The 23,552-nt window shown below is 52.0% G+C and overlaps 1 protein-coding gene across 6 annotated transcripts in view; it reads right to left on the bottom strand.

The window, feature by feature from the left end:
- RPH3AL (rabphilin 3A like (without C2 domains)) overlaps positions 1–23,552 on the bottom strand; it is a 137,414-nt gene that overhangs the window by 75,258 nt on the left and 38,604 nt on the right. For 3 of the 6 annotated variants that reach the window (XM_042255481.1, XM_004012538.6, XM_042255482.2), the window contains exons 2-4: positions 12,561–12,672; positions 8,931–9,074; positions 6,232–6,361 (exon numbers count right to left, since the gene is read on the bottom strand). In XM_042255481.1, the coding sequence (XP_042111415.1) occupies positions 6,232–6,361; positions 8,931–9,074; positions 12,561–12,637 (351 nt within the window). In that variant the 5' untranslated portion in view covers positions 12,638–12,672. Of the gene's footprint in view, positions 1–6,231; positions 6,362–8,930; positions 9,075–12,560; positions 12,673–21,769; positions 21,908–23,552 lie in introns of all 6 variants that reach the window. The other 3 variants (XM_042255480.2, XM_042255483.2, XM_042255484.2) reach the window with 2 other exon arrangements.

Here is a 23,552-nt window from a genome sequence, read left to right as displayed (position 1 = left end):
TTAGTGGGGGACTCTGCTCTGAGGACCAGCACCGTGGGTTCCATCCACACTCTCGTTAGCTTGAGGCCAGGGCTCTTTCGGGGGAAGGCTCTGTGTGGCCAGGAGCACCTGAGACATGGATCTGGACACTCTCCATGACAGAGATCTCCCCAGCATCCCTTCTCTGCAGCCTGCCCGCCTGGGAGCCATGCTACAGGCCATTGCAAAAGGTGTGGAGGGGAGAGAGAAATAAATAGGGAGGCACCCCAGAAATTGGTGAACTCTAACCAGAGGGCTCCTGACACCCCTAATTAGGGCAGTGCCTTATTAGAGCTCTCTCAGCACCCCCAGGGCTGCCTCAGTAACCCTAAGCCCAACTGTAATTAATTACCCATAATTATTTAATACTTCCAGCCCAGAGGGCAAGCATCTGTGTGTCTTTACACTGTATCACCCAATGCCTGCACCAGTATATATCTATATGACAATAAATATTTGTTGCAAGAGTGAAGAGATGACATTGTCCTCTCCTCCCAGACACTAGAGAACCCCTGTACAAGGACCATGTGGCTAAGTCTGGGCCTCCCTCTTGATTCTCCAGGGACTCAGCTCCTCAGGGACCACCACCTGGCAACATGGCCCAGGGTGCCCTCCCTGCCTTAAAGGCCTGCATCCTCATGGTTAGGCACTTGCCTGGCCCATTTCCAGCTAGGTTCCTCTGCACTGCTATTCTCCCCTCCCTGGAATGCCCTTTGCTCTGCTTTCAGCCTCTCAGAAGCCTGCCCAACCTTCAGAAGCCAGCTCCTCTAGGCAGCCCTCCTAATTGTCCTCAGGCCTGGAAACCCTGGTCCTAGCCATTGTCAGCATGACTCTAGAGAGTACTGTCTGACCACCTTGACCACGAGGATCTGAGGGAAGTGGCCATCCTTGACCCTTCTCCTTTTGGATTCCCCTAACCCAGAATTTGGAGAAGGCAATGGCACCCCACTCCAGCACTCTTGCCTGGAAAATCTATGGACGGAGGAGCCTGCTAGGCTGCAGTCCACGGGGTTGCTAAGAGTTCGGCACTACTGAGCGACTTCACTTTCACCTTTCACTTTCATGCATTGGAGAAGGAAATGGCAACCCACTCCAGTGTTATTGCCTGGAGAATCCCAGGGACGAGGGAGCCTGGTGGGCTGCCGTCTATGGGGTCGCACAGAGTCGGACATGACTGAAGTGACTTAGCAGCAGCAGCAGCAACCCAGAATTAGCCCAGAATAGGCCGAATAAGTGACTGAGTGTTAGGGTCATCTGAGGAACTTGCACAAAATCCTGGAGTTTTCCCTGTTTAAGACATCCAATGCTGGAGAGCTACGAAGGCTTTCAGGAAGAGGTTTTTATATAAATTACAAAAAACGTGGGACTAACTGTGGGAATTCCAATTTTCAGTTCAAGAAAATATGAATTCAAAAAGGAAAACATAGGTTGCTATGGTTTGAATTGTGTCCCATCGAAATTCTCACGCTGAAGCCCTAATGCCCAAGGTGACTGTGTTTGGAGACAGGGTCTTTAGTTGGTGATTAAGGTTATGTAACGTCATAAGGGTGGGGCCCTGATCCGATAAGACTGGTGTCCTTGTATGAAATAGGAGAGAGACTGCAGCTCTCTCTCCACCACGTGTGGACACAGTGAGAAGGCGGCCGTCTGCAAGCCAGGAGGGGAGTCCTTCCAAGAAACCAAACTGGTCAGCACATTGATCTTGGGCTTCCCAGCTTCTAGACTCTGAGAAATCAGTTTCTGTTGTTGAAGCTGCCCAGTCTGTGGTCTTATGTTATGGCAGCCTGGGCTGACTGACCCATGGGAAATCACAAAACCTCTCCCAAGGTATACGAGGTCAGTTCCATTTTTAGTAACAGCTGGGCAGTCTGACGGAGAAGGCAATGGCAACCCACTCCAGTACTCTTGCCTGGAAAATCCCATGGATGGAGGAGCCTGGTGGGCTACAGTCCATGGGGTCGCTAAGAGTCGGACACGACGGAGCGACTTCACTTTCACTTTTCACTTTCATGCATTGGAGAAGGAAATGGCAACCCATTCCAGTATTCTTGCCTGGAGAATCCCAGGGATGGGGGAGCCCGGTAGGCTGCCATCTATGGGGTCGCACAGAGCTGGACACGACTGAAGCGACTTAGCAGTAGCAGCAGTAGGGCAGCCTGAACAGCTAGCCTCAAGGTGAATTAATCTTAACAGCGGTACAGGACTTCCTGGTGGTCCCAGTGCAGAGGGTCTGGGTTCAATCCCTGATTGGGGAACTAGGTCGCACATGCTGCAACGAGGAGTTCAAGAACCGCAAATAAAGATATCGCATGCCACAGCCAAAGAAGCCCCCACATGCCGCAACCAGGACCCAGCACAGTCAAATAAACGTTTAAAAATAATAATAGCGACGATCACAACGACAGGGACCCTTTACTGAGTGTTTCCAGTGGACCTGACATTAAGGACTTCCCGTGCATTAGCTCATCTACTTCTCACACTCACCCATGCTCAGCGGTGATGTAGTTCTATCACCCCATTTATAGGTGAAGAAACAAAGGTTACGCGACTTGCACTGTGGCTGAGCCGGGACCACAACTCAGGTCCATCTGCTGGGGAGCAGCACTTACTGCCAGCTCCGGAGACCTGTGACCTCTCACTGTGCAGGGCCAAGTGACGTCTCACCCTGACTCACTTGCAGTCTAGGACCCTCTTTCCTTCCTAAGACCCTTAATCACCCCCTCTAATCCCTTCCTATTTGCTTAAAATACAAACTGAAAAGGCTGATTCTCTTAGCATATGGCCCCCCTCCCTATGTTACCTTGTCCCCAACCTCAGCATCTCCCAATGACAGCCACTGACACCTAACTCATCTCCTCTTTTCACTCCACATCCCCCTGCAACACATTCATCAGACAGCAGCTGGTGAGTTTCTTAAACACACAAAACAGGGACTTTCCTGGTGGTCCCATGGTTAAGACTTTCCATTCCCAGTGGAGGGGGTTTGGGTTCGATCCCTGGTCGGGGAACTAGATCACACACGCCACAGCTAAAGATCCTGCATGAGGCAACTAAGACCTGGTGTAGCCAAACAGATAAAATAAGTATTTTTCTTAAAAAAAAAAACAAAAACAAAAAAAAAAAACAGATCATGTTACATCCTTGCTTAAAATGCTCCACTGGCATCCCATGAAAGTTATCATCAAACCTCAACTCCTGACCTTGACTTACAAAGCTCTGTGTGATCAGCTGTGCCCAGCTCTCCCTCCCTCTGCCCCAGATGCCGTCATTAGTTCACTGAACATGCCCAGCTGGTTTCTGCCTCAGGACTTTCATGCTTGCTAATCCCCCTGCCTGCAACACCCTTCCACCTGGGTCTTCGTGAGGCTGGCTCCTGCTCATGGTAAGGTCTGAGCTCACAGGGAGGCCTTCCCTGAGCACCCAGGCATGCTCTACAGCATCACCTTGTTTTTGTTGACTAGAGTCCCCAATCTACCTGACGTTACATTTGTTTGTTTACTGTCTGTCTTCTCCCACCCCTGGCAAACAAGCTCCATGGCTTTATCTTGCTCATGGCACTTCTAGCACCTAAAACAGGGCCTGCACACAGCAGGCCCTCCACTACTTGCATAAAGGGAAAATGAATGCCTGAGTGAATGGCACAGTCTTCTCATGGATGGTTCAAAACCATCCCCCAAATGCCCCTCATTCAATGGTGGCCCCAGCTGCCATCCTCTCCTCCTAATGTCATCCAAGAACAAGTCCCCCTAGAAGCTCAGCAGACTCTTCCTCTCACCACCCAAGCCAGGACCAAGTCCTCAGCCTGCCGCAAAATAAGAACAATTTCAGCTGGAAACATCCTCTGGACCAGCCCGGTGCTCCAGGGTAGCCTGGGATTGGGATGGTGGCAGTATCCATGAAAGAGCATTGCCCTACCCCCTCATCCGCTGAGGTCCTCCCCTGGGATCCCTGCTGTTGCCAAGGAAATGGCTCTGCAGGGAGCAGCTGGCATTAACCCATCAGCAATCAGGGTCGGTGGCTGGCCTCTGGGGCAGAGGCCCCAGACTTTCCCAGGGGATGGAGACAAGGCTCTGACCCCCCGCCCCCTTCATGGTCCCACAAACCCAGACATTTACAGCAATTGTGGGGTTGAGGGGCAGAAGAAGGAAACAGGTGGAACTCACATAAAAGAATCTGCCCGGGTGCTGGAGCAAGACACTCCCGAGTCCCTGTGTCCATCACCCCGTTGGCATTTATCTGGCCCAGATCTATGGAGGCTTATGGAGAAGCAGCTCAGCAGCGCCTACCCCTCCAGACACTCAGGCCCCTGCTGCTCCTCCACTGTTCTTGTGCCTCTCACCAGTTAATCCACATTCCTCAGCCCAGTTCACTACATGTGACAGAACAGGGGAAAAGTGGTTTAGCTGAAATTCCGGCTTTCCCATCCATTCATTTGGTGCATTAACTTCTTTGTATCTTGGTTCTCTCATCCAGCTTTTGAACATCACTGAAAATGCCCTTGTCAAGATTGCCAATGGCCTCTGTGTTGCCAAGTCCATGTTTATTTCTTTGATGTTCCCATATTTTACAGTCCTTTCAACTATTATTAATGCCCTGCTGCACCCCCAATCTCCTCTCCCCTGTTACTTCTTCCCAGAATTTATTTCTTCCTGAAATCTTATCTATTTGATCATGACTTGCTTTTGGTTCCCTCACCCACGTACTCTCAAGAGAGAAGGTTCTTTATCTGTCTTGTTTACCAAAATAACTCCAGGCTTAAAATAATGTCTAGCACATGGAAGTTACTTGAGGATGGGTTCTAGTAAAACTGGAGTGGAAAAGAAAGCAAGAAAAAGGCATGGTATCTTGGGACCAGTGCTTCTAAGCTAGGAGGGCAGTAAAGTGAGGTCCCATGATGACAGCTGTGCAATAATGGCTAAAGGCTAGAGCAGGAATAAGAGTCCAGAAGAGATTCTGGCAGGGGAAAGAAAAAGTAGGCTTCATGCAATAGAGAATAAAATTCAGATGCTAAGAAACCTTGAGGATTAGGAGGCACATTATTCTTCGGTCAATAAGGAAAGAAAGGCAATTAGAAACGCCAGGAAAACCAGTTATGTTAAGGTGCTTCCTTGGTGGCTCAGTGGTAAAGAATCTGCCTGCCAGTGCAGGACACACTTGTTCTATCCCTGGTTGGGAAGATCCCACTTGTTACAGAACAGCCAAAGCCAGGCTCCACAGCTACTGAGCCTGCGCTCTAGAGCCCGGGAGCCGCAACTGCTGAGCCCACGTGCCACAGCCGTGGAAGCTCCAGGGCCCTAGAGCCCGTGCTCCTCAACAAGAGAAGCCGCCACAGAGAGAAGCCACTGCTGGGGAGCAGCCCCTGCTCGCCGCAACTGAAGAAAGCCCGTGCAGCCATGAAGGCCCGGCACAGCTAAAAATAAATACATGAAATTTTTATAAAGTTATTTCAAGAAGTTGTGGACTCAATATGAAACAGTTTTATATATGGCATAATTTAGAACGATCAGTGGAGTACAAGAAAAGGAGAAAAATCCATTTGGCCTTGCTACTCATTTGAGTTGCCAGGGATCAAGAGGAAAATCGCATTTATTTAAAACAACTAATAACGTTTACTGAGTACTTATGTGCCAGACAAGGTTTTAAGAGCTTTGCATATACTATCTAATCCTCACGACTCTCTAAGGTATATGTTATCATTGTCCCTATTTTATAAGTGAGGCTCGACATAGTAAATAAGCTTTCTGGAGTCAGTCACACAGCTACCAGAAGAGCTGAATTCATACACAGTCCTGCGAGGCCCAGAGGTCCGCTCCCCAGAGCTGGCACTAGAAGCCTAGCCATGCGACCTTCCGAACCCAGTCCTTCTCGCCATGAAGCATAGGGTACCATGTGTGCACACGTGTATCGTTTGGTCACTAAGTCATATCTGACTCTGCGACCCCATGGACTGTAGCCTGCCAGGCTTCCCTGTCCATGGAACTTCCCAGGCAAGAACACTGGAGTGACTGGTCATTTCCTTCTCTAGGGGAACTTCCTAACCCAGGGATCGAACCTGCGTCTCCCACATGGGCAGGCGGGTTCTTTACTGCTGAGCCACCGGGGAGGCCTGCACACGTATATGCACAAACGCATATACACTCTCCTGAGAGTCAGGACGCAGAGCCACGAAGTGGCAGGGCTGGTCCTGGCTGGGAAGCCAGAGCAGGGCCTTACCTTCCTGCAGTCTTTGCAGAACACGGAGGAGCTGCCGAGGAAGCCCAGCACCTCCCCGCAGAGCAGACACTGGGAGAGGCCATTCCCCATCACGTTGCGCCTCATGGTCTCCAGCCGCTCCACCAGCCGCCTGCGGCACAGGACACGGGGTCAGACGGTGCGGGCTTCGTCTCCAACCTGACGGCCGCCTGCCCGGCAGCCCCGGGGCCCCCACACCATACCACATCCCAGGGGCCATTCCTTCACCTTCAGTGTTTTCCCTGCACACTCCTTCCCCTGGCTAATTCCGAATCATTCATTCACTTACCCACCGTGAACTGGGTGCCTATAGTATGCCAGACACTAGGAATATTGTAGCAAAGAAGACAGAGAGGGACACAGTCTCTGTTCTCATGGAATTTACGTTTAAGAATGACAGAAAGTCTATAAACAAGCAAAGTGACGGACTTCCCTGGCAGTCCACCGGCTAAGACTTCTCCCTCCCCATTCAGGGGGCCTGGGTTCGACCCCTGGTCAGGAAACTGGAGCCCACGTGCTGCAACTGAAGATCCCAAGGGCCGCAACTAAGACCCGGCACAGCCAAATAGATACGAAAATAGAGAGAACAAGCACAGTGACTTCAGAGAGGGGAGAGGCTATGGAATAAAATAAGCGGGGGTGGGAGGGGGCAGGACATGGCGGGTGGTGGTTAGTGAAGGCCTCTCTGAGGACATCGGAACTGAGAGGGGAAGGATAACAAGGACCAAATGTGTGAAGAGCTGGTGGAGCATCCGTGCAGAGGAGCAAAAAGTACAAGAGCAAGGCCCTGGAGCACTGGAGCAGCAAGGGGGCTGGGGGTTGGGGGGTACTATACTGCCTGGGACAAAGGAGGCAGGAGGGGGCCGGGAGGGGCCAGATTACACAGCCCCTTGGCCCACTGTGACCCCTGTTTTGTGACAACCTGTCACACAACACTGTCACGCCCACAATACGCAGCCACTTCTTTTCCATTGGCGGCTGTGTCTCCAGTATCCAGTGGATCCTCAGCAAAAATTATTATTATTTTTGTGGCTACTCCATGCAGGATCTTCGTTCCCCAACCAGGGATCGAACCCAGGCCCCCTGCAGAGGAAGCTCAGAGCCTTAACCAGGGGCCACTAGGGAATTCCTTCCCTCAGCGAAAATTCTTAAATACATGGAGGACAGTGTGTGGGTACACTGCCTCCTGTAAACCTCACAATGCTCCCACAAGGAGGATGCTGTCCCCCGCCCCCCATTTTAAAGATGAGAAGACTGAGGCTGCGAGGTGTGATGTCACCTGCCAGGATGGCACAGCTCCTCAGAGGTAGAGCTGAGGCCACACCCAGGCCCCCCATCTCATGGCAACTCCACTGTCTCCCCTGGGGTGATCAGGCCCTGCCTGGGGGCCAAGGGAGGGCAGACTGGGCACTGAGGCTGCTTCTGCCCCCAGAAGTCAGCAGACACTCCTGACTTCCACAGTGGTTGCTGTCCCTCCTCCAGGGACCTCCAGGGTCCTGGGAATAAACTCAGCTTCAACCCTGGCCTGACCTGCTTGTTCTCAGGGGACCTCCTATCAGCAGAAACACACAGGACACACTTCCTGTTTCTGAGATGATTTCCTGCCTCCTGGGTCATTCTTGCCTCAGCCAAATCCAGTGCTTACGACACAGCCAGACCACGTGAGCAGCAGGGGGAAGACAGCCCAGATGATGGGGGTCAGGGGGTTGGGTGCAAACGCTTCTCACAGCTTAGGGGAGCCCACAGGGAACACCTTCATCGGCCCCGGGCACACCTTACTGGGGGAGCCCGAAGGGTGTGGCGCTGGCCTGTCAGTCATCAGCACCTGCACCTCTGAGGCATTCCGAGCCTTGCTGGACCCTCAGGCTAGGTCTGAGAGGCGGTGGCGCCCCAGCCAGGGGTGGAGGGGGAAAGAGCACTAGACATCTGCTGCAAACGCTCTCTGGAATGAAACAGTAGTAATACGCCTGTATGAAGCGAGGCACACACGATAAGCTGGACAGCAGTGGTCTTTGCGCCGGTGCTTTCACTTTCCAGAACTCTGCATTTCTACAATGTCTGGTTTTTCCGTATATTTCATAGAAGAAGATAAACAGAGAAAGAACAAGGAGACCAGAATCAAATCAATTCCCGTCGGTGCCCAGCATTTATGTCTTCCTGCTTGCGTGGCCTGTGTTTTTCAGACTGTCTAGGAAACATGAATTGCTTTTGCAATTAAACAAATAAAAAGACACAACAAAACTGAAGACTGTGTAGGAGTCGGCTCCAGACGCCGGAGGCCAAGAGAGCTTAGATAAGCTGGAGAGCGGCTCCTAATGGTCTCTGATGGGAGAACCCAGGGTTCAGCCTCTGCTAAATCCTTGCCCTGGCTGAACCACAGTGACCCTCCTGTGCGCAGAGTTGAACAGACCCTAGAGTGTCTTGCTGCACTCATTCATCCTCCCCATAGCCTAGGGCCCAGGCTGCTATCCCCATCTTACAGAGGGGTATACTGAGGCTCAGACAGGCTGGGTTATGAACCTACTCCAGTCCCGGGGTGTTCAGGCCGATTTGACCCTCTCCCAGAGACAAGCCGGCACGAGGACCCAGGGTGCCAGACTCCCAGCCCGCTGATCTGGCACTGCCTGCCCTGCCTCCCTCTCCAGGCCCCACTTCTGCCCGGTCTCAGGAGCAGCCCTTACCCGACCCTCTGCTGCTCCAGGGTGTCAAGGCGCTCGGCCCTCTGGATGACCTGCAGGATGGCCTCCACCTCGGCTGGGCTGAGGCACTGGCTCTTCCTCTGCTTCTCTGTCTGGAAGGTGTGCACAGACCAGCCGGTGTGCAGCCTAGAGAGAGCACAGCACACAAGTCCAGCCCCAGTGCAAGCCGGCACCCCCACCACCCCCACCAAGGCCCCGTGGGCACGGTCTGTCTGTCGGGCGCATGCCAGTCCCCAAACGCTGTCTCGGCCACCCACCAGCTCCTGGGCCCCACGAAGACGGCAGCACGCCCTTAGCATCTGGTGGGGGGCGGGGCATGGCAGGTACAAAAGGCCACACAGCACAAGAGGTTTCGAGGGAAGACGATCAAGAGAAGACTGAGCACCTGGATCTGAGTCTTGGAAGAAAGCAAGATGGACAGGAAAGACCATCGACTGGGTTACAAACACTGACAGCTTCCCTGGTGGCTCAGTGGTAAAGAATCTGCCTGGCAATGCAGGAGACATGGGTTCCATCCTGGCTCTGGGAAGATGCCACATGCTGTGGAGCAACCAAGCCCGTGAGCCACAACTACTGAGCCTGTGCTCTAAAGCCTGGGAGCCACAGTTCCTGAAGCCCCATGCTTGAGAGCCTGTCCTCTGCAACAAGAAAAGCCGCTGCAACGAAAAAGCCTGTATACCACAACCAGAGAGTGGCCCCTCCTTGCCAAAACTGGAGAAAAGCCCACACGGCAACCAAGACCACACACAGCCAAGAATAAAAATAGATAAATAAAACTACATATAGATTAAAAAAAAAAAAAAAAACAAGATGCTGAGGATAGAAGGGGATTCATGGAGCATTTTGAAAACCAGAGGGATTCGGGGCAGGAGGGTCACAGCAACACAGGAGGAGCGGCGGTGAGGCCCGGCCCAGGGCTCTGCAGGCCGCCTCCCCACCGGACCCCTGGCATCCTGCCAGGCAGGCCTCCCCATCTCTCAGAGGAGGGAAGCGGCAGGAGGCAGTTAGATGCCTTTGCAAAGGCAAGTCCGAGGCCAGAAGGCTTCCTGGCCTGGGTCGCTCACATCTGGTAGCTGCTGAGAGCCATGCCAGGCTGCCCCAGGGGACCCCTCCCCATAGACAAAGGAGGCTGACTCAGGGCTGCCAGACGTACACGGAACTGCAAACCCCGAGCAGGAACCTTTGGCGGTGCCCAGTGCCTAGCAGCACGCCCCCCGACTGTGGGGCCTCGCACAGGGGACAGCACCAACAGCTGCTCCTGCCTCGCTTGTGTTCCAGGCTGTGCTCTGTCTCCAGGCCTTTGCTCAAGCTGTACCCTCCTCCTGGGGTGCCCGCCCTCTCCCTAAGCCTCATGTCCACTGGCTCACTCCCTTTCTTTTATAGGACATCTTCTAGATACGGTCTTTATAGGAGGCTTTTCCTTGATCCCTCCAAAACGGGTTAAGGAGAGCCCATTCTCGGAGTTCCCTACGGCCTGGGCATAGCTCCACCATGAGGCTTAAACGTTATTACGAGGCAAGGTAGGTCCTTGTGTCTCCCCCTTAGAATGGGAGTCCTGAGGGCTGTGCCCTGCCCCATCTGGCCTCTGCCCACCTCTTCATCTTCCTTGCATGCCATTCAGCCCCTCACTCTGCATTCAAGCCACCCTGACCTCCTGCCAGGCCTCTGCAGGCCATGTCCCTTCTACCCCAGGACCTTTGCACTTGCTGTTCCTTCTGCCTAGATGCGCTTCCCCCATATTTTCAGCTAGTATTTACCCTTCCTCCAGGCTTCAACATAAGCATCACACTCTCAGGGAGACCTCCCCCAGACCCTAGATTATTAGCACTGCACTCTGCCTGACTGCCTGTTTCTACCGACAAAGCAGCTGCACACGAGCAATCGTGTGTATCATGCTCCCTGCTCCCCATCAGTGCCTGAAGACAAGGCACCTTACTGGTCTTGTTCACTGCAGTCCAATAGTCCTGGCACATAGCAGGGGTTTAGAAAATGTGTGATGGCAGCTGGAAGATGGGAGAACAGATTCTAAGCTGGAGCAAGAAGATGACTTGCCCCAGCCTCCCAGAGGCACAGTACGTGGCTGCGGGGGTTTGTACCACTATCCTTTAAGGAGCCCAGCATTACAAGGCACCACACCCCAGAGAGAGATAAAAGCATCTGCTCTTCTAAAAGGTGCTACGACAGCTTCCGGCTGCTGCTAAGCGCAAGGCAAGGTCCGGGAGAACTGAAGGGGAGGCTGGCGGGATCACCAGGGGTCATGCCGGCCCCTCCTACAAGAGCGCAGCTCTCCCCAGCGCCTCACATCCAGCCGTGGAGGACACATCGTCTCGCCAGGTGTCAGAGGAGAGACGAAGAGAGGATGGTTTCATCCCTGGTCTCTCCACTGCAGGGGCCGCGTGGGGGCTAAAAGAGCTGAGCCACCCTGGTGAGAGGGACAAATTAACTGTGGTGCAAAGAGTCCTGCAAATCACACAGGACTCCACTCATCTTGGGCATTCCGGATTAATTTTTCTATCCTTTGATGTTTCAGCTCTGTCCCCTGCAGGCTTACAATATCTAATTGCAAATGTCTTGAACTTGGTCCCAGTTGGGGAAATGCAGGCTCCTGTATTCGGCACAGGTATCTGACAGATGGAGCGGCACTCTTGGGTTTATCTGATCCCTAGGACCCCCGACTCCCCTGGAGGGACAGGAGGAGACAAAAGGCATCTGGGGGCCCCTAGTGTCCAGCTATGGAGCAGTGAGGACAGTGGGTGGAGACGGGCTGATTTACGTGCAGCTGAGGGGATCACCAGGTTGAGAGGTAACAGGAAAACGGGGCAAACCACAGGCACGGCTGACCTAGGCATGGCTGAGAGCTGGGACGCTTCGAGGCTGGCTGTGTGCTTCAGTCCAGAGGGCAGCTCTTCATAAATTTGACAAGCCTTTCTTTGGTCTGTCCTGTCTGCTGGGGCCAGGCGCTCAACTATGAAGTGGGCATCCAGAGATCAAAGGCTCCCCGCTGCCTGGGACTCAGGGTCTGAAGCTCAGTGACAGGGGATTTCTACTCTTCACAGAGAAGGCAAAGGAAATGGTCTGGCTCCCTGAAGTCTACTGTGTTCCAAAGAACACAGGCATGAGAGTCAGATGGACCCAGGGGAGACCGGCCACTCACAAGCTGGGCGACGCCAGTGAGGACCTCAGTCTCATGTCTCATCTGAGACATGGGAATCCATTCCATATGACGGAATGAGTGAATGGCTGTTAGGTGCCCAGCTCAAGGCCAGGAGCGTGGTGTGCATTAGACAGGCATTTTTTGCTTGTTTAGTCGTTCAGTTGTGTCCGACTCTTTGCACTCCCTGGACTGCAGCCCGCCAGGCTCCTCTGTCCATAGGATTTCCCAGGCAAGAGTACTGGAGTGGGTTGCCATTCCTTCTCCGGGGGATCTTCCTGACCCAGGGATCGAACCTGGGTCTCCTGCACTGGAGGCAGATTCTTTACTGTTGCACTAAGATGGGCACCTGTCTTCAAATTGCTCCTTGTGAAGCCCTGGCATTGAATTTTGTCAAAGAAAGGAGGGGAGTTGGAAGAAGAGGGAGGGGAGGAGCCCTGCCAAGCCTGAGAAGTACTTACTTGGCTCGCAGGGCGAGCTGCCGGTCATTGGGGCAAACCCACTGATCACAGCCACTGCCGAAGATGGTGTCGGCCATGGTTTGGAGCGGCCAGCCAGGCTGGGGAGTCACGTCTGAGAGAAGAATGAGGGAAAAAGAAAGAGCACGTCATTGGCTGGGGTGCGCGTGGCAGACGAGGTCCCTCAGACACCAAACACCGGTCCTGCCAACCTATCCCCCTCTGCTGCCGCCCCATGCCGTCCCCAGTGACGTTTGGACTCTCATCAGCAGAATCACCCCTCCAGCTAAGTGCTATTTCCTCAAGGTTCCTCTTTCAGAGACTCCTGATTCTGGGAGGGGTAGCTAGGTGGCTCATGCAGCTAAGCGACAAGGTTGGACTTGACTGACAGGACATCAAAGTGAAGTTGTCAACTCAGCAGGGAAGCCCCAAGAGCGTTTGCACCCTCCAGGTACCAACCCCGCTTTATTGCCCTGGGACCACAATGAACATGGGCCCCTCAGAAATCCTGAAGGAAGGGGGCCCTGCTCCAGAGCTTGCTGGTGGTTTCACTTGTGCAGTTGAACTGAGCTGGCTTTCTCCTTATCACCAAGGATATGTGTTGTGACGGGACTTCCCTGGTGGTTCAGGGGCTAAAACTCTGTGCTCCCAATGCAGGGGGCCCGGGTTCGATCCCTGACCCTACATGCCTCCACTAAAGATCTCACACGCCAAAAGGAAGACTGAAGATCCCATGTGTCCCACCTAAGACCCGGCTCAGCCAAATAAATAAATAATTTTTTAGAAAGGATATGTGTTGGGGAGATAGTAAAGAGGGAAAGAGAGAGAAAGCTGAGTTTGAGGGAATCGTAATTCTAGGGCCAAGATGAGGGGCAGTACAGAATTAGTCACACTCCCCTGGTCTCATTCCCTCCAGACCAGTGGTTCTCAAACACAGGACTCCTTTACACTCTTGAAAATCAGCCCGGCAGTTCTTTACGTGTAACATACAGTTATTACCATATGACCCAGAAAGGGCTTTGAGGTATAAACCCAAGAGGACTGAAAACGTATGTCCATACACAAACTTTTACACGAATATTCACAGCAGCCCTATTCATAATTGCCAAAGGTAGAAATAACTTGAATGTCCATCAGTTGATGAATGGATAAACTGTGGCATATCTGCATAATGGAATATTGTTTGGCCATAAATGGACTGGAGGAGAACACGGATGAGCCTTGAAAACATGCTAAGTGAAAGAAGCCAGTTACAAAAGACCACATATTGTATGGTTCTGTTTATGTGAAATGTCCAGAACAGGCCAACCCATAGAGACAGAAGGCAGATTAGTGGTTGCCAGGGGCTGGGGGTGGCGGGGAGGGAAGAATGGGAGTGGCTGCTAATGGGCTCAGGGTCCTTTTTCGGATGATGGAAATGTTCTGGAATTAGACAGCGGTGATGGTGGTATGGGCTCCCCAGCTGGCCTAAGGGGTTAAGAACTTGCCTGCCAAAGCAGGAGAGGTTAACAGATGCAGGTTCCATCCCTGGGTCAGGAAGATCCCCTGGAGGGAGGGCATGGCAACCCACTCCAGTACTCTCGCCTGGAGAATCCCATGGACAGAGGAGCCTGGTGGGCTACAGTCCATGGGGTCACAAAGAGCTGGACACAGCTGAAGTGACTTAGCATGCATGCAGGATGCTTGCATAGATTTGTGAATTCACTAAAACCACTACCTTGTACACTTTGAATGTCTGAAATTTATGGTATGTGAACTACATCTCACTAAACTGATAAAAAAAATTCTTGAGAACTCCAAATGGCTATATCTACTGCTATTTACCAGATTAGAAATGAACACTGAAAAAATTTAAATTGTTAAGTCATCTAAAAATCATAAACCCACGAGATGCTCACATATTTAAAAGCTGTATTTTCAAAACAAAAGCAATCAGTGAGAATAACGGGATTGTTTTGCATTTTAACAAATCTATGTAATGTTTGGCTTAACAACAGTTTCATGTCTGACATTTCAATCAATGTTTTGTGGTATGTAGCTTTGTTAAAGTACATGAAGGACATCCAGACTCTCACGGATATGTCCTATAGTTGGAACAGGGTGGGGTGTTTTACTAGCCTTCCTAGATAATTGCTGATGTTCTTTCATGCTGCACCCAAACTCAACAGATGACAGTTATCTTTAAAGATTAGTTCCAATGTGGCATTTGGATCACAGGTCAATGAACTTTTCATCTGTATATCTGAAAGAATTTGACCAAGTATACTGTGATGATGATGAAGAAGAAAATATTTTTGACCTTGGGGACCCCCTGAAAGGCACTGGGACCCCCGCAGAAAATCACTGGACTGTGGTTTGAGAGCTGTTGTTCCAGACCAATGTCACCCATTTCTGTGATGACCAGCAGGGGGCGGCATGTAGATTGCTGTTAACTGACCCCCACAGGGAACAAGCCCACGACCTTGACCCCAGCGGTCTCTCTATCCCAGGTGATCCAGGCACCCACTCTCCATTGCCAGCCGCCTTGAGAGAGAGACCTCGAAGAGCTGTTCGGGGAGCTCCCTGGGGAGACCCCAGGCCGGATCCAATGCTGGGAGGGTTGTTGGTACCACCTCCCATTTAAAGTCTTGACCTTCTCCCAAATGAGGCTCACATTCAGTCCAGGAAAACACAGGCGGGGTCAGAAACGACATGCTCATCAAGCAACTTTAAACCAGCCCCACTTCTAGCTATAGTCTGTTTTGTTGCTGTTGTTTTAAAGTTCTGTTATCTTGTGAAAAGTGCAGTCACACGGCTGCATGGGTGTGAAACGCCTTATTCTGTTTCAAGCAAACATTAGAAAACATACTGTAACTCAGTAGCCCTGTTTCCTTATTATTGTTTTTTAAAAATATTCTGGGAGCATCAAGAAACGGAAGTGATGGGGTCTCCCTGGGGCTAACTGGCAGTCCATCTCCTCACAGATTCTGCCTATAATGCAGGCTACCCGGGTTTGATCCCTGGGTCAGGAAGATCCCCTGGAGAAGGGAATGGCTACCCACTCCAGTATTTGTGCCTGGAGAATCCCATGGACAGGGGAGCCTGGCAGGCTGCAGTTCAGACCGGACTGAACGACTACATTACTATCACCTCACAGGCACTGCCATTCTTGCCAAGGCCTGCAGGGGGCACCACACGTCCCAGGCCATTGCTTTCAGGACTAGACCTCCCGGCTCCGGGACTTCCTGCCCACTGCTGCTGCTAGGTACAGAGTGCCGAGGTGGCCCCTCTGCTCTGCCAGGCAACCCCACGAGAGCAGGGACGCACCAGTGGTGATCCCAGAGGGAGGAACAAGTCAGAGAACCTCAAGGTGGGAATTATTCCATCTTCTGCAGATGCTTCTGAATCAAAAGGGAGTGGAGCTGAGGAGCGGGGAGGAGGCGGGAAGAAAAAAGGGATCCTGTGTTCTCATGCTTGAAATGCCACCTTCTTTATGGCGGGACAGGTGAGGACTTCCAGGAGACAGCAGATCCTCACAGCCCCAAACACATCACCTCCAAATAAGCCTCTAGGGAATAAATCTCTTTTGTCCCTTTTGGGTCATTTCCTAGGGCGCTAGAGTTTGAGGATCACTGGCAAGAGAACCCCTAAACTAACATCTCTTTGTCCAAAGAAAAGCTATGACCAACCTAGACAGCATACGAAAAAGCAGAGACGTTACTCTGCCGACAAAGGTCCGTCTAGTCAAAGCTATGGCTGTCAGAGCTGGACCATAAAGAAGGCTAAGTGCCGAAGAATTGATGCTTTTGAACTGTGGTGTTGGAGAAGACTCTTGAGAGTCCCTTGGACTACAAGGAGTTCAAACCAGTCAATCCTAAAGGCAATCAGTCCTGAATATTCATTGAAAGGACGGATGCTGAAGCGAAAACTCCAATATTTTACCACCTGATGCGAAGAGCTGACTCTTTAGAAAAGACCGTGATGCTGGGAAAGATTGAAGGCAGGAGGAGAAGGGTATGACAGAGGATGAGATGGTTGGATGGCATCACTGACTCGATGGATGTGAGTTTGAGCAGCTCCGAGAGATGGAGGACAGGGAGGTCTGGCGTGCTGCAGTCAATGGGGCTGCAAAGAGTTGGACACGACTGAGCGACTGAACAACAACTGACCCATCCGACATCTAATTCCTTTTCTTTTCTTTGTTTTTTGTTTTTTTTTTTTTTTAACTTGAGTCCAAATAACTCTGCAACCACCCACAGGCTACTGTTTTATTCTTTCTCAATCTAATCATTATTTTTTCTGTTTGGCAGAAGAGAAAAGAACCAGGCTGAGAGACTGAGAAAAGGTCACACCCATGTGGGTCTGCTAACCCTTAATTAATATACCTTCTCTGCCTCAAGTCACCTTGTGCAATAAGTATAAAGGGAAGGGTTTGGTGGCAGTGAGGATGATCCAACTTGGAGAGAAAAGAACTGAGAAAGTCTGACTTTTATGCAAACTTACTGCAAGACTAGGAACAATCAGTTATTTCTCCCCAGGTCTCAGTTTCCCCATCTTTTCCCCACGGGGAGCAGAGACTGACAGGCTGGAGGGACCACTCTGGGTGGTCCAGTGCATTCTCACCTGCCAAGGGGCAGGTAGGCGACTGGAGAAGGGTCCTGGGAGGGAGATTGGACACTGCTTCAATCTGGTGGGGGGATCTGGGCCCCCACCCCAGCCTGGTTCCTAGGGCAGGATGGAAGAGGCGTTCTGGGTCCCCCACCCTTCCTGCTCCTGGAGCTTTGAGGAAGAGGAGCCCACTGAGCCAAACACCACAGAGAGATCCAGGGAGATGTGGGATGTCCCTCCCAGAGCCTGGGGCTGTGGGCACCGGCCGGTGGTAAATTTGTGGCTGAGCATGACCACAGCAGTGGCTCCGACTGGGAGCTGAGGCCCTGTCCAGGGACTGTGGGGTCCGCCCTGGGCTGTGGCTGGCACCTTGGAAGGCACAGCTGTCCCTGGCCCACATGGAACAATCTCAGCACAGGTGGTGGGAGAGGAAGGCAGTGCATGGAAACACAGCTTAGGAAACTGCCAAGAGTCAGCTTCGGTTCTCCGAATCTAAGCATCCTGAGCCTGTTGCCAGCTCCCTGCCCACCAGCCGGCCCATGTCCCCCGGCTTTCTGCACCCCCTTGACCCAGGGCTCTTCTGCCAAGCTGTGTGTTTGCCATCATCCAATACACTCCTGGGCTCGCTGCCCTTCCAGCAGGGGCCCCAAGGAGGAGGAGGTGGAGGAGGAAGGTGGGAGGACATGCATTGCAATGAAAACCCAGCATGGCCAAAAATAAATTAATTTTTAAAAACTGCAAGCTCCCGTGGCCTCTCCTGGGCACCATAGAATATGCACCCTAAACACACTCATCACCCACCCCTAGATGAAGACTTCCCGTCTTCATGTAAGATCATCCCATGTCTTCCTGGACAGTTGTGCACAGATTTTTAAATAAAATTGGGTTCTTCTACCTATGCTGTTTGCTTTCTTATCAACTGTGCTTTCTCACATTATTAAAAGTCCTCAGAAACATGATTCTTCATGGCAACTTAGTATTCTGGATTTATTTTTCCCATTTTCCTGTTGGGGGAGGCGCACGGATTGTTCCCAGCCCTGTCCTATTGTATTCAGCCCTAAATGGATATCCTGGGAGACAAATCTTTGAGCCCATTTCTGACTATTTTCTTAGGATAAATTCCCCAAGGGGAAAAGATGTGTACTTCTTTTTTTTTTTTAATGTATCACCAAAGCGCATCACCAGAATCATTCACACACAAAAATTCTGCTGCAAGCAGTCGTGTCCCAGTGGTCTTTTCAAACTTAGAACTCAGAGATGGAAGAATCTGTAAATCTCCAATAAACTGCTTTTAATTACGTGTACAGGGACTTCCCTGGGGCTCCAGTGGTTGAGATTTCAACTTCCGATTTGGGGGCGTATGGGTTCGATCCCTGTTTGAGGAGATGGGATCCTGCAGGTCTCATGGCCAAAGGACCAAAAATCATGGAGAGAAAGCAATATTGTAGCAAGTTCAATATAGACTTTGAAAATGGTCCACATCAAAAAAAAAAAATTAAAAAAGAATAATGTGTATAGTACAATCACTAAAAACAAAAACCTCTTCTCTGCAAGCATTCAGGGTCACTTAAAAGGCGGCTTCTCCCTCTTAATGGACTTTGCGGGCTTAGAATCTGGTGAAGCAGCACCAGCCTGCGAGCCTGGGTGACCTGTGGTCCAGTCATAACTCGCTAGCCGGGTTCCTTCTACAAAGAGCCAGGGTCTCCGCCTCCACACAGGCACACAGCGAGGATGAAATGAAAACCCACGCCTGTAACTTCAGAGAGCAGCCCACATCATTACTACCCCAGGAAAATGCTGCCCTTTGACCCAGCCTTCCAAATCCTACAACCTCTTTAACACAGTGCTGAAAACCTTTCTAGCCTGCAGCTGTCTCTGAGATTCTGAAAAAGACACCAGAGGGCAAAACCACCTGCCCCTCGGGAAGCATCACACATGCCCACTGGGGCTCCACCCCACCCAGGGGCCACAGAAACAAGAAATTACAGAACAGCTCCTCATCGCCCATGGCTTCTCCTGGCGGGGCGCTCTCTCCCGCCTTCAGACCCTGGCGTTTCTGCCTCCTTGGTTTATTTCAGGGAAACTTTCGCTAATACAACTGAGCCCTGTCTGCTGCCCCAGGCTGGGAAGCGAATGGACAAGCTTTCATGGAGCTGTAGGGTCTGATCTCGTGGGAGAAACAGACATGATATGGGGAAAAGAACAGGAAAGAGAGAGGAGGGGTGAGACAGCGGGAAAGGAGCCACAGGGTCTAGGCAGGGGCACCACGTATAAAGGCAAACACAAGTCACCAGCAAGGGCAGGATGCCGGGTCCAAACAGCCACTGAGAGAGAACAGAAATGCATCTTTCCACACAGATGCAGGGGACTTCTGGGGGTAGCTGAACCACGAGAAAGGAGACATGAGGCCCAGCCAAGAGCAGCAGACAACCCGCAGACTCGGAAGCAAAAAAGAAATGTAGGAATTTCCCTGATGGTCCAGTGGCTAAGACACTGTGCTCCCGATGCAGGTGGCCTGAGTTTGATGTCTGGTCAGGGAAGCCTTGATCCTACATGCCGCAGTTAAGGATCTTGAATGCCACAATGCAGATGGAAGCTCCTGAGTGCTGCAGCTAAGACCTCGTGCAGCCAAATACATAAATTTTTTTAAAGTAGTGAACTATTCAATTAGGGGATGGATGTTATGTAGCATTACCATGGGAATAGATAACTGACACAAATGGCGTTTGGTAAACAAAATCCCAACCCTGACCTCAATATCCCGAGGAGCCCAACCTCCCAGAGCTGTTTGGAGGTGGACTTGCAAACTGTGAGCAGCGGAAAGGTCAAAGGGCCAGATGAGAGAGGCAAGACATGGGGCATAAGAAGCAAATAAAACCCATTCTGCCCTCTCCCATGTGCCAGAGTGGGGCTGGGGGAGGGCCTGGAACCTTCTCAGGTAGCCTGTGCAGGGCTGGAAGAGGGGGAGGGGGTCACCCCAGGGCCAAATCTGAGCTGATGCCTGGACAGCTGCCAGAGGAAGGATCCGAGCCCGCGTTCAGCCTCCTGTCGTGATCCTTCAGTCATGCCTGCCCTGGGTGCGGGAGGGGCGGGTGGCTGCCTATTCATGGCTGCTGCTGAGTCTGCCATGTAGACAACTAGCTGGGCCTGGATCAGGGGGTCGGCGGAGGAGATGAGGGCTTGAGAAGGGGAAAGAAAAGCAGGGATGAATATAAAAGAATACTTGCCACCCAGCCGCTGCTTCCCGAGGCACCAAAGACACTGCCTAAGAGCCTGCGGTTCTACACCCAGGTATTAATATTCCAGGGAACCCTTAGCAACAGGCCCTGACATCTGCTCTGTTACTATGATACGGGAAACATGATAATAGAAGCAAGATAAGGTGAGCTGAGACATCAACATTTCCTCCACCTGTCACACCGCACTCGGAGGATGAAAGACGCAGACAGGGAGCCTCAAAGCCCTGTCTGAAACCGGAGGGAAGCTCTCTGTGGGCTGATTATGCACGAGGCAAGGGTGGAGAGGACGCAGGAGATGAGAGAGGAGCCCCGGGGAAGCTACAGCCTGAGAAAGGTCCCCAGGACTCACCCTGTCATCGGGCACCCCACCAGCTCTGCTTCCTTGGGTGACTTCGCTCCCACCCCACCCCTTCATTGATTCTCCCCTTGTCTTTGCCCAGGCTCTGGCAGGAGCTTCTCAGTTGGCCTTTGGACTTCCAGGAGCTCACTATGCCCCCTTCACTTGCAGTCAGAGAGGTCATCCTTAAAGCATAGGTCAGACCATGCAAGTCCCTTGCTCTTAAAACCTTCAGTGGCTCCCTTTTGCCCAAGAGAAAAACCCAAGCTTCGCCAAGGCCACCCACGAACTGGCCCAAAGGACCCTTCCAGTAGCACCTGCCACCTCATCTCTCCCACGAGGCCCACACTCTTGTCACTGGGAACTGGGATGTGTCTTGGCTGCTCAGCTTTGTTTCTGGAACTTTTCCTGTGACCCACCGTCCCTATGCACACTGGCAACCGGCAGAAGCCCCACACCAATCCTCTGGGAATTTGGAATCGACCCCGTTTGCCTCCCCTCAGCATTTCAGTCCACTCTGTGTCCTGGATGGGGTGGAGGGGGTCCTTTACTTCTGGTGGGGTCTTTAGATTCCTGCAGCCTTTCCTGTCTGTGCTTGGGCCTAGATGCCCCAGGGCACATCCCCACATCCCCCATGAGCCACAAGACTGAGCATGCTGTTGGCCTCAGACAGACAAGCAGCATTGCTTCTGTCTTCACTGCCCTCATTCATTCATTCAACAAACAAGCTCTGAGTGTCGACTCTGCACCAGGCACGTGACACATCTCAGTTGACTGCAAGGTGAGCAGGGGGCAGCTCCCCGTACCCCCGAGAAGGCCCCACTTACTGCTGCATGGGTCTTCTCCCCAGGGAAGTAAATCCTCACCCCAAACGTCCACTCCAGTGGACCCAAATCCCTGCCCGTCTCTTTATCTCCCCGATTTCTCATTCCCAGGCTAAGACGATACTTGCAGCCTCCAACCAAAATGAGATGCAAAACGCCCTGCTCCTTGCTCCTCTCACTTCAGGTGCCAGCCCTCCTATTTTAACAGCCACAAGCTCTGCCTACCTGTCCCCAGAGGCATAGCTCACTTCTGTTGTTTCTAAGATGCCTGAAACAGAGCAGTTGGAGGTCCAAGCTGAAGACGATCACAGAGCTGATGGCAGGCGACTCCAGGGCAACCAGACTCCTGGGGCAGGACTCATCCTGGAATACACAGGAAGGAGGGAAGCCTCACAGGGCCCAAAGCAGTTCTCTGGTCCCCAGGGGACCAGGCGGAATTACTTCTGAGGGCTGCTATAACCAAGTACCACGAGTTGGGAGCCTTACAACAGTCCTAGAGCCTGGAAGTCCAAAACCAAGATGTCAGCAGGGCCAAGCTCCCCCTGAAGGACCCAGAGGAGAATCTGTCTACGAAGCATCTGCTGTAGCCTCTGCCGTTTGCTGGCGACGCTGGGTGCTCCTCGGTTGGTCGCTGTATCACTCCAACCGCGGTCTTCATCTTCACGTGGCATTCTTCCCTCTGTGTCTCCCTGCGTTTCATGTTGAATTAAGACCAGGAATTTCCTGACGGCCCTGTGGTTGGGACTCTCACTGCCAAGTGCCCAGGTTCAATCCCTGGTCAGGGAACTAAAACCTCATAGGCCGTGTAGCAAGGCCAAAAAATAAAAAGACCATGCTGCTGCTAAGTCGCTTCAGTCGTGTCCGACCCTGCGCGATCCCATAGATGGCAGCCCACCAGGCTCCCCCGTCCCTAGGACTCTCCAGGCAAGAACACTGGAGTGGGGCCATTTCCTTTTCCAAGGCATGAAAGTGAAAAGTCAAAGTGAAGTCACTCAGTCATGTCTGACTCTGCAACCCCATGGACTGCAGCCTACCTGGCTTCTCCGTCCATGGGATTTTCCAGGCAAGAGTACTGGAGTGGGGTGCGATCGCCTTCTCCGAAAAAGACCACAGGAGATTCCAATATGACCTTATCTTAATTAATTACATCAGCAATGCCCCATTTTCAAATTAATTCACATTCTGAGGTTCTGAGCGTTAGGACTTCTTCATGCCCCCTTTAAAAAAATTATTTATTCATTTGGCTGCATTGGGTTTTGGTTGTGGCACACAGGCCTCTCTCTAGTTGCAGCAAATGGGGTTCAGGGTTCACAGGCTCAGTAGGTGCAGCACAAGGGCTTGGCTGCCCTGCAGCATGTGGAATCCTAATTCCCTGACTTGGGATCAGACCTGTACCCCCTGCATTGGAGCTCAAATTCTCAATCACTGGACCCCCCGGGAAGTTCCTCAATATGTATCCCTGGGGACACAATTCAACCCATGATACTTAGGGAAGAGAAAGGCCAGAGTCCTACTTTGAGAGTGGGGATAGCAGAGATAGTAGACCCTGTGAATATACAGATATTCAAAATAGCCTTTACCCCCCACTCTGGAGGTCCTGGGGTGCTCAGGACTGGGAGAGGGATCTATTAATACATCTAAGACAGGGGGTTATCATGTGTGTGTGTGCCTGCGTGCATGCTAAGTCCCCTCAGTCATGTCCGACTGTGAACCGATGGACTGTAGCCTGCCAGGCTCCTCTGTCCATAGGATTCTCCAGGCAAGAATACTGGAGTGGGTTGCTATGTCCTCCTCCAGGGGATCTTCCCGACCCAGGGACCGGGCCACGTCTCTTACATCTCCTGCACTGGCACATGGGTTCTCTATCACTAGCGCCACCTGGGAAGCCCCGGGGGTTGTCATGGTTGCTGCGAAAAGTGGATTTGGGAAAACAATCTCCTTGGGTCACTGCTTGTCTTGGGAGTTCTTAACGGGGGACCAGTGAACTTGGACGGGAACAAACTGTATT

This window comes from Ovis aries, chromosome 11, assembly GCF_016772045.2.
Source record: "Ovis aries strain OAR_USU_Benz2616 breed Rambouillet chromosome 11, ARS-UI_Ramb_v3.0, whole genome shotgun sequence".
Classification (NCBI taxonomy): Eukaryota; Metazoa; Chordata; class Mammalia; order Artiodactyla; family Bovidae; genus Ovis; species Ovis aries.
Note: the sequence above shows the minus strand (reverse complement) of the source record. Positions and strands in the feature narration are given on the sequence as shown.